This window comes from Hydractinia symbiolongicarpus, chromosome 4 (genome assembly GCF_029227915.1).
Source record: "Hydractinia symbiolongicarpus strain clone_291-10 chromosome 4, HSymV2.1, whole genome shotgun sequence".
NCBI classification, from domain to species: Eukaryota; Metazoa; Cnidaria; class Hydrozoa; order Anthoathecata; family Hydractiniidae; genus Hydractinia; species Hydractinia symbiolongicarpus.
The window spans coordinates 8,979,172-8,989,845 of NC_079878.1; the positions used below are offsets into that span (position 1 = coordinate 8,979,172).

The 10,674-nt window shown below is 36.2% G+C and overlaps 1 protein-coding gene across 1 annotated transcript in view; it reads left to right on the forward strand.

The window, feature by feature from the left end:
- Positions 1 to 9,259, forward strand: part of LOC130641104 (uncharacterized) — a 116,004-nt gene extending 106,745 nt beyond the window's left edge. The window contains exons 166-180 of the mRNA XM_057447768.1: positions 71 to 634; positions 864 to 1,646; positions 1,788 to 2,339; positions 2,722 to 2,928; positions 3,060 to 3,623; positions 3,713 to 3,907; positions 4,332 to 4,817; positions 5,017 to 5,235; positions 5,388 to 5,580; positions 5,744 to 5,959; positions 6,073 to 6,326; positions 6,751 to 6,958; positions 7,605 to 7,823; positions 8,248 to 8,375; positions 8,532 to 9,259. Of these exons, the coding sequence (XP_057303751.1) occupies positions 71 to 634; positions 864 to 1,646; positions 1,788 to 2,339; positions 2,722 to 2,928; positions 3,060 to 3,623; positions 3,713 to 3,907; positions 4,332 to 4,817; positions 5,017 to 5,235; positions 5,388 to 5,580; positions 5,744 to 5,959; positions 6,073 to 6,326; positions 6,751 to 6,958; positions 7,605 to 7,823; positions 8,248 to 8,375; positions 8,532 to 9,082 (5,339 nt within the window). The 3' untranslated portion in view covers positions 9,083 to 9,259. The remainder of the gene's footprint in view (positions 1 to 70; positions 635 to 863; positions 1,647 to 1,787; positions 2,340 to 2,721; positions 2,929 to 3,059; positions 3,624 to 3,712; positions 3,908 to 4,331; positions 4,818 to 5,016; positions 5,236 to 5,387; positions 5,581 to 5,743; positions 5,960 to 6,072; positions 6,327 to 6,750; positions 6,959 to 7,604; positions 7,824 to 8,247; positions 8,376 to 8,531) is intronic.
- The last annotated feature ends 1,415 nt before the right edge of the window (positions 9,260 to 10,674 follow it).

Consider the following 10,674-nt stretch of genomic DNA (forward strand, 5'->3'; position numbering starts at 1 on the left):
TTGGGTTCGAAGGAGTGCATTTATAGTGAAAGTTGTTTTAATAAATAACGTTTCCCTTGTGTTTTTTTAGCGCCACCAGTTCTTCTTGATCTTGGTATCATTTTCTCCATGACTGGTTCCAACCCTGCAGAAATCTACAATGCAGAAAAACAATTCGTAATGAAGTTATTGAACAGTTTCACCATATCCCCTCAAAACACACTGCCTGGTATTATACAATACGGAAGAGTGTCCAAACTTCAATACAGAATTGGTGATCTTACAAGCTTGCAACAAACTAAATCCGCCATCGAAAACTTGAGTCTTGGAACTCCTGGAAACAACATGCTCATGGCATTAACTGAAGCCAGACGCGATCTGTTTAGTAAACAATATGGTGCTAGGAATGGCGTTCCGAAGTCTTTGTTGATATTCAGTACTGAGAAAACTGATACACTCGCGGATGATTACAATAGGGAGCTGGACAGATTGAAAGAACAAGGAGTTAAAATCACGGTCATTGGAATTGGATCACTCGTTGATAAGAAAGAATTAAAAGGAATTAGTACTACTGATGATTCGTTTTTCTTTGTAGACGATTTACCAGGAAAGGAAAAGCCATTCTTTGACCTTGTAGCAAAAGAACTTCAACCAGGTTAGGGGACAATATATTGTTTTGTTTTTTTTCATTTATGAATTGTGAATGTTTAAAAAAGCAAACTACAAACTTCTATTTCCCTGCAGGATACTTTAAAAAATATAAGATTTTCCCAAATGCCTTGAACTACCTACCTACCTTAAATTTTGTAAGATGTGAAACCAGATAAACATATTTCGTTGAAAAGGAGCTGTAGTGAATTGTAAAACATATGGTTTGTTTTTAGATGCATGTGTTAAAACGAATTGCTTATTCCATTCGAAATGCTTTAACACTGGTGGAATGACAACGAAATGTGTATGTCCCTTATGTGCTGACGAAACAGCATATTCACCAATATGTGGAGATAATGGTAAAACATATGCGAATACGTGCTGGATGAATCGAGACTCCTGTTTTCAGCAAGGACATATAAAGATTGCTAAGCCTACTGCATGTGGAGTCGATGGGAGGGTCGATATCCTTTTTGCTATTGATGGATCAACCGGTGTTTCCGCAGATACATTCAACAAGTTGAAAGCATTCGCTGAAGCGTCTGGGCGAAGCTATACTTTAAGTGAAAGCAAAGCAAGAATTGGACTTATTGTTTTTAGCAATAACGTGAAGCGGTATCTAGAATTTCAAAATGGTATCAGTTATGAGAATTTCCAAAATGCATTGCAAAACGCACAGCCGATTGGTGGCCCCCGAAATATCAATGCTGTATTGCAATACATAAATGCTAATATATTCACAACGATACGTTCAACTACTTCTGGTCAACCGTTCCTTGTGTTGTTCACAACTGGTGACAATCAATCCAATGATGTAGATTCAAGATACCCTGCAGCGAAGGCTTTAAAAGCAAAACAAGTACGAATCATAACCGTTGTTATTGGCGAGGAGTCTTTCTTAGACGATGCAAAGAAAATCAGCTCCAGTGCTCAGGATGTTATCTTTGTGGATGATGGGATTACTATGGTACCAGGAGTATTAGGAGACCTCGAAAAACATATAGGAACCAGTCAAGGTAAAGAGAATGTAAAAGTATTTAGTGTAAATTGTGAGAGCTTATGATTATTTTGCACAGGAAAAGGGCATGTCCTAAGTGAGGTGTAATAAGTTGTGTCCATTTCATTTTAATCTTCCTTTAATATATAATGTTTTTTAGCTACTCCCGAGAAACTCGATCTTGGTTTTATTATTGGTGCTTCTGGTCGAAAGGCAAGCACAAACTACATGCAGCAAATTGATTTCATTACTGAAATGCTAAAATCATACACCATCTCAACAAAATCCACTTTAGTTGGAGCAATATTAAATGGAAATAACCCCAGCTTACCTATCAAATTTGGAGACGCCGTAACATACAATTACTTTATTGGGCTGTTGAAAGGTCTGAACAATCCTGCTAATGGCAATAACCTAGACAGTTCTTTCCAAATTGCTAGAACATCGATGTTTTCAGAAGACAACGGTGCAAGAAAGGACGTACCAAAAACTTTGCTTGTGTTTGTGGATAACAAAATTACTGGAGATGTTGTAGATTTGGGGCAGGAAGCTAGAGCTTTGCAAGAACAAGGAGTGAAAATAGTGTTGATTGGAACTGGTGAAGATGTTAATCCAACTGATTATGAAGATATTGTGGATGTTTATTTCTTCCCGGAAGATTTACCATCAATGAATCGAATCATATATCCAGTCATTCAGGCTGTCCTACCCGGTTAGTAAATAAGTTTGTTTGTGTTGCTTACGTTGCAATAAGATAAATTAAAAGTCACATAATTGTTAATAAAACTGATAAGGTGGTCCACTCAGTCATGTAAGTCAAGAATTGTCAAGGACTTTTAAAATATATCAGGAAACAGTCAGGAATATTAAGAATTTATTTACATGTCATGAAAATATCAGAAGTTTTATGTTTATATGGCCATGCAGAACTTTTTCAATTTTTACAATAAGGTATTGAATTTCAAGGTAATCCAAGCATTATTGAGATGTTAATACCAACTATTTTTGAATCAAAAACTATGTTGTATTCTAACCTTTCATTGTTTTTTACAAACATAATATTTAGATGAATATGACTTCCCTTTTATCTTCAGATTTGTGCCTCACGACGCAATGTAAACCATACAGTATATGCATCAATTTGCCAGACCGAAGAACAGAATGTATTTGCAAAACATGCGATAATAATTACGACCTGCTTTGTGCTGACGATTTGAAGACCTACCCGTCGAAGTGTCGATTGGAAAGTAACATCTGTTTGCATGGGACACCATCTAAGATTGTTGACAAAAAAGCTTGTGGTAAGTTTGAGTAAAAAAAAATTATGTTCTTGAATGGTGCAGGTGAGATGATCTATGTCACAATGAGGTGATCTTGTTTTCTTTTGTCTTTTCTTTTGTTTTATTTATCTATATTTTGTTTTCCGATTCAGATGTTTCTGGTGCAATGGACGTTGTCTTCTTATTCGATGGTTCCAGATCAGTTACCTCGAGAATGCTAGATCAAATGCAGCATTACGCTACAGCCGCTATAAAGGGATATAATCTTTCCCCTTCAACAACTCGAGTTGGTCTTGCAATATATGGAGGTGATTTTAAAATTGCGCAGTCACTGACACCGTATCAAAACAACCTACTTTCAGCAATGAACAATGTTAACCCAGTTGGTGGTATACGACGGATGGGAATGGCATTAGATGCGGTACAAAAGCAAATGTTTGATTCCTCAAACAGCAGAGATGATAAGGCAGGAAAGGTGGTCGTTCTTTTTACCACTGGCCCCAATAATATAGCTGGCTCACAAATGCTCCAACAAGCTGCCGAATCAATGACATCAAATGGTGTTGAAATTGCTGTTGTTGCTATTGGGAATGACGTTGATTTGCCACAACTGCAAAGTATTGTCACGCAACCGTCCAATTTATTCCATGCCATTTCTTGGTATTACCTACCCGATTTCATTCATAATATTTTAGTTCTTGCCGTATCTAAGCAAGGTATGTTGCTGTTTTCTCATTCCCTTTGTTGATCTAAATTTGCTTAATACATTAAATTTTTTAATATTTTAACATGTTTTTTTTTGCAGAACGTGCTGGTCTTTGCAATCCATCACTTTATTACAACTTTGCTAACGCGTCCAATGGCTTTGTACCGGATGAATCTGGTTCAGAGAATCATGGCAGTTTGCAAGATGCAGTACGAGTAATTGAGAATTTCCAATGTGGAAGAGGTGCTGAATTCACAAATGGACATATAAAAATTGATGGAAAGAACTTTAAAGGTATGTCTCGCTTACCTAACACCATTTTTAAATTTTAATTCAACTGGTGCAATAGACATTAAGTTATTTGAATATACTAGTCGTTGCCCGTGTAAAAATCCACGGTTCGCCCGTCCTTTATATTTATCCGTCGCAACAAAGTGAATAAAAATATATCGCATTTGATATTCGTGTTTCCGTAACATCATTTTCTAACTCAGCGGGGGGTCCGTGCAGAGACAAACAGACGACGGCTATTATTATAGAGATGTTCCATCACCCGACTTTATAGTTCTTTTGTCTTTTTTCATTGTCCTCAATTAACGAGTAAAAAATTGTCAATATTGCTCATTTTTAAAGTTTTACCATATATTTCTGATTCCATCATATTTTAAAATGTTAAACCAAACAACTGTTATATGAATAAATGTGTCGTCATTTACAGGAAAGCCAACGCAAGGACTTACAATCGCAACTTGGGTGTGGTTAGAAGATATCAATGAGCCTACTCATCAACTATTTGTCACCATTGATCCAGGTTGGACAAATCCACGATACAAGTCTGTTTATGATTTCGCCATAGCTGACGGCGGCGCCATACAATTTTCGCATAGAAATGTATTCGGAAGACGAACAACCCCCGTCATTAAACCACAAGTTTGGACACACATTGCAGCGACGTACGACCTGCAAAGTGATGTAGTTCACTTGTATACAAATGGAAAAGAAGTGACGTCATTTACGCGCGTAGATAGAAGACGGTCTGAAATTTTAAGTCAAGACTGGAGTGAAGCTACCACTACTGGGAAATTTCTTTACACAACCAACCGTGTGCGGTATTTACGTGGTCGATTGGACGAGTACTATCTTTACCCTTGCGCGCTAGCTCCTCAGCAAGTAAGCAGCCTGATGGATAAGACCTGTCAAGAAAGTAGGTCCAATTGTCAAAATTATTTTCTTTTAGTTTAAAGTCTTATTACGCCATCCACAGATCTAGAGAGTTTGACCAAAGACGTTTGTAAACGTACTTGTTGATTTTTAATTTACGCCGGTGTAGCAAGGAAGAACAAGATACAACTTTTATTTTGATTTAAACTTTTTGTAAATATTCTATTCTGTTTATCAATTAGAACCTACTGCTTGTGCTTCTGTCAAGTGCGAGTTTTATGCTGATTGTCAAGTAAAAGGTCGAGGTACTCCCAAGTGCGTGTGCCCATCAGCTTGCGAAAAAGTACCCAAGCAAAGTATTTGTGGAAACGATGGTCAAACGTACCGAAATGAATGTTTCATGAGAAAAATATCGTGTGAAAATAAACGGTTAATTACCAAGTCGTACGACGGAGAATGCGGTAAGGTTTCATGAGAAGTTATCCGTGGTTGTTTGTTTGTTTGTTTGTTTGTTTTTTGTTTGTTTGTTTGTTTGTTTGTTTGTTTGTTTGTTTGTTTGTGTATTCAGTGACACACCTGTTTATATGTTAACACAACTTTCTTTTTCTTACAGAATATAACTTATTCTTTGGTGGAAAATCCTATCAAGCCATCCAAAATCCCGATTTCCGGTTGCAAACGCGATTAGAATTTACTATCCGTCCCGAGAATGACAACGGCATCCTGTTTTACAGTGCGGACAGATCACGTGCAAGCTCTTTTGATTTCCTTTCTGTATCACTAGCTGATGGATATGTCGACTTTAAGTACGTATATTTCTTCGATCTGTGATTGGAGTTTTCTTTGATCTGTTCTGTGATTTGACTATTCGTTGATCTGATACGTGATTTGACGGTTCTTGTATTGTTTGTCAACAGACGAAAGATTTGATTGGTGCATCCTCTTATTTTGTTATTTTTATCTTTTCAGATTCGACAATGGTAAAGGTCATGCGCATATTCGATCGAACGAAAGGCTATCTCGCAACCAATGGAATACAGTAATTGCATCACGAACTGGACAAAATGGAATGCTTATCGTCAATGGTGGAGCGCCGAAAAGTAAAAGTTCACCAGGACCACTCACGCAATTAAACGTTGATACGATTGGATACCTTGGAGGTTTGGGCCCCAATCCACGAGAAAGGTAAATAACAATACCACATTTTTTACATTTATTTTATTTCTTTCAACAAGTTTTTAAAAAAATTATTCCATTACTTTACTGACCCCCACAATAATTATTGCTTCTCCATGTAGCGACATCAAATACGCTGAATCATCAATGGGATATCAAGGCTGCATTAAAAAGCTTTCTGTCAACAACAACGAAGTAAATCTTCGCTTCCCTGGGCCGAGCGTAAAGGCACAAATGAACGTGCTACCATCTTGCGGGACAAGTCCATGTGTAAAGAAACCATGTTTCAATGGTGCATCTTGTTTTGCTACTAGTGCAAAATCTTATCAATGTCGCTGTCCGGTTGGTTTCAGAGGCACCCATTGTGAAACAAGAGGTACATTAAAATATACGGTGTTATGTACTTTTTATTGTAATGTTGTAGTAGTCAGGAGGAGGGGAAATGGGGGACGGTAAATGTTACTCTTCCGGTAACATGTGATATGCTCTGTCAATTTGCAAATTCCTGAAAGCTTTTTTGCATAGTTGATAAGTTGTTTTGATTTCTTTCAGAAGAGAAAATAAGATCATTTATATTTCTCTGCTGTCGAAATTTCTACTGTCAAAATAAAATTTTTAGTACAACGGGGAGAATAATTAACAAAATCAATCAAAGCTGTGAGAGTTTAAATGGTGCTCAGATTGAGAGTCGAAAATATACAAGGGGAGGACCTGGCATGACCCAAAGCCCCTAAATCAAAACAGAATTTCTTATTTAAAATATTCGTGTTTTAAATACTCTTATGTTCGTCCTGTTTTAGTTTACATCCTTCCACAAATTCCTGCTTACTTTAATGGCCAGTCATCATTCATCGGCTACCGGCAATTACTTGATACTAAACATAAACATGACATCGTCATTCAGTTCAGAAGTGAACAAGCTGACGGTTTACTTTTATACGCTCAAGGTCCGGCTGGTGTACGAGATTATTTTGCTGTGTCTTTACAAAATAGAAGAGTCGTTTGCAGGTTAGTGGACGATTTGGTTTATATTTATTTTATTCTTTTGCCTCCTGATATCTCTCTGATACAAAAGAAAATGAGTGTTGAAAAAATTACAACCGATTTAAGAATGGATTGCGTTTGGTTTCTGCATTAGTTTTGACGTAAATATAAAATGGAATAAATATTCTCAGGAATTGTTGTACGTTTTTTGAGAAAATACGTCTCTGCTACTTAATCCTATACCTTACAAAAAAGTAATTCTAACAGCATTATCTTACAGCGGTTCAACAAGTTCTTACGCCATTAATTCCAGATTCTAACATTTTTCAACTTTTAAAGTGCCGCAATGTGTTTTAAAATATAAATAAACTAAACATATTTTATTAATATTATTATTATTACTATTATTAACCCAGGATAGCCTTTTCAGTTTCTATAGGAATTGTTATCAACGAGGGTCCTGCGAGGGGGACCTAGTGCATTTAAAGCTCCCATTTGAGCCACGGAAGGGGTTTAAGCACAACAACCGCCCAACTAGACAACCGCCTAAGATATCCATCCTATTCTCATGCTGAACGTTAGGCAGAAGTGATCGATTCAAACTTTTATAGTCTCTGGCATGACTCCGCCAGGGTTTGAACCCAAGAGCTTAATATATAATTTCTTTTAGTTTTGACCTGGGAAGTGGAAACACGACTCTTACCAGTCAGAAACGATTCAAGTTAGACTCGTGGACGAATTTAAGAATCTCACGTCATGATAAACGCACTGAACTTTTCTTCAATCAAAGACGTGTTGCGTACGGAATTACCCCCGGTGATAGTCGAATCTCGAACCTTCACACCGTGATGTACATCGGGAAAGCAGATAAACTGATTACTGGAAAAAAGTAAGTTTTTTATATATTTTGTGTTTTAAAACACGGTGCATTGCAAGGTAGGCGTTAGATGTTTTCGTTCTTCGATATTCCCATATGTTCTACTTAAAATGTCGGGAAATGTTTACTCAATTTTTTAAAAATATTTTCACATCAAAAAAAGTCGTGCGAGATATAGATTGCACTTAATTTTTTCGTAACGAATAGGTGTTTTCTTTACGATGTTAATATGATGGCTTCCACGAGCATTTCTTTGCAATTGTTTTGTGAAAACTTAGAGACGTTGACCAATTATTTCGTACTGGTTTTTAATTCAATTTTACATTTCTCTGTGGAAAAGCCCCGTCCTTATTTTTGTTACTTCAAAAATAAAAGTAAAAATATTTTGTCCAACATTGACTGAAATGGCCTAACTATTGTTGCTTTTTTTTCCTAGACACCATTCCTCTGTCTACAAACCATTCAAAGGATGTATCAGGAAACTACAAGTTGATGATTTAGAGCTGAAATTTAGACAACCTGATAAATATCTTCTAAAAAGTGCTGACGTGTCTTCGTGTGCCGGTAAGAAAATTTACGTCATTAATCCGGCGTCATGAGAATTTGTCAAAAAATTGTCAGACATAAACTTTTTAAAAAACAATTAGTTATCTCAGTCACAAGAAATCCTAAAAGAAAAAATTTTCTTTACAATTTTTTTATGTACCACTTTTTTTTCAGAGTGCTACCAAGACATTGCTATATCATTTGTGATCGATACATCCTCATTTGTCGGTTCCGATGGTTTTGACAAAACCAAACAATTTGTTGACGCCGTCATTCGATATTACGACACAACAAAATTTTCAGTTATCGATTTTGCAAACACAGCAAAACTACAAATTCCTTTTAACCGTGCTGGCAACGTAGAAGAAATGAGCGCACTTGTGAGCGCTTTGACGTTCCGTAACGAAGTAGGTCATCGAATGTCAGAAGGACTGAAACTAGCGCATGCGCAATTTGGTAATGTTCAAGCAAAGTCGAAGTATGTTGTGTTAATAACTGCAGCTGACCCGCAAACATTCGCCGAAAGTCAGGAGATCTCTGTCATCAAGAAAAAGTTGGAGGATAGTGGGTCGAAAGTTTTTGTTGTTGGTGTTGGAAATGACGTCACTCTCGGAAAGATGACCCCCGTATCTAGCGATGGGAACATTTATATTGCAGCAAGCTACGATGATATTATAGGATACGTGATTGAACTGCGGAAGAATTTATGCAAATTATCAAGTTGAAATTCGACTTATTTTACTTTAGAAAATATGACCAGTAGAAAAACATTTTTTTAACAAATATTTTATATTAATTTTTGATAGACTATTTTATATCTTTTGTATTTGTAAATTGATTTAATACATGTTTTTATTAAGAAAGCTCTTTGTAATTTTAGTCTCAAATATCCTATAAACTATTTTGCCGTCTTTTGGGGGAGATGCCTTCATAACTTTAATTCTGCTTACAATCTAAAATTTCAGTTCTGAAACGAATTTAGATCTGGTTGAACTTTCTGAAAGAAAAACAGGAGTTATTTAGTATACACGTTTCTCATAATCAACCACGTTGGTGAGGAAGGGAAGCTAATATTTGGCTAAAAAACTAAGAAACCGCTAAGCAACTTACCAGATTGAAATTTGGAGAATTACCTTAAGGAAATTTTCCTTCGCAGGAACTAATTTTCGTGAAGCTGGGTTGTCTAATATTTCGCGAAAATTAACACAAAAATTTGTTTCTCAATTTATATTGTTTTTCAAGGGCGTAGGAGACATTAAATAAAGACAGTCTAAAGGCCGGTTTCCATACAGCTACATTTTGCGCCCAGTCGTAAAATGCGCCGCGACTTTTATCACATCACACCGAACCATTTCCATTTGGCGATTTTTGCTCACGTGTTTTTTTGCAAAACATGGCTGATGTAAACAGACGATATTTGTTGCTGCAAAATTTGAGAGTAGTCCTAGGAATATTTTTATGGAGTAGAAATAAACAACGTTGTAGAATACGTAAGAAAAACATGTGGATGAGACGACTTTCCATAGAAAGAAGAATCAAAGGACTATACAACGTTTTGCTTATGGATTTAATGTCGCCAGATCACGAGTAGTCTTTTTAAGTTTGTTTACAATGTTGTTTCTTTGTGCCTTCACAGACTCATTAATGTTATTTTGTTTTTCATCTACTACACTTGATTGATATATATTCTGATTCTCTACATTCATTTGGCTTTGACAAAAGTTTTACACAGAAACGAGATGTTGCTAGCCATCTTGAAATGATCTAATTAAAAATTCTTTCGTAATTCATGTAGATTGCTACCTTTTGATTGGCTGTCAAGCTGAAGCGCAAAATGTAGCTCGCAAAAAGTAGAGCCTGTTCAACTTTTTTTAAATCGCCCCAGCGCATGCAAAAGCGCGAGGTCAGCGGCATTATTCTGATAATGCGCATGCGTAGATCAAAAGTCACGGCGCTTTTTACGACTGGGCGCAAAATGCAGTTGTATGGAAACCGGCCTTAAATATAAAATTAGTAATATTAATTTCACGGGAATTACTTTAGGCGGATTTCGCGAATAGCGAATTTTTCAATAATTTTCGCGAAATTGACAAAAACTCGCGAAAATTTAATCAATTAAGGCTGAAATCTAAATGAATAATAACATTGAAGTGTCAAACTAAAACCTTGTATAATTTAAATATTACGTTCAGAAACCTTTTAGGTTATATTATATTTCCATATTTCGAATGGTAAAAATCGCCTTAAATCGCTAACATAAATCAAATTTAAGTGGTGCGAATTGATTTAGAGGATTGAACCGTGTTAGTACTACATT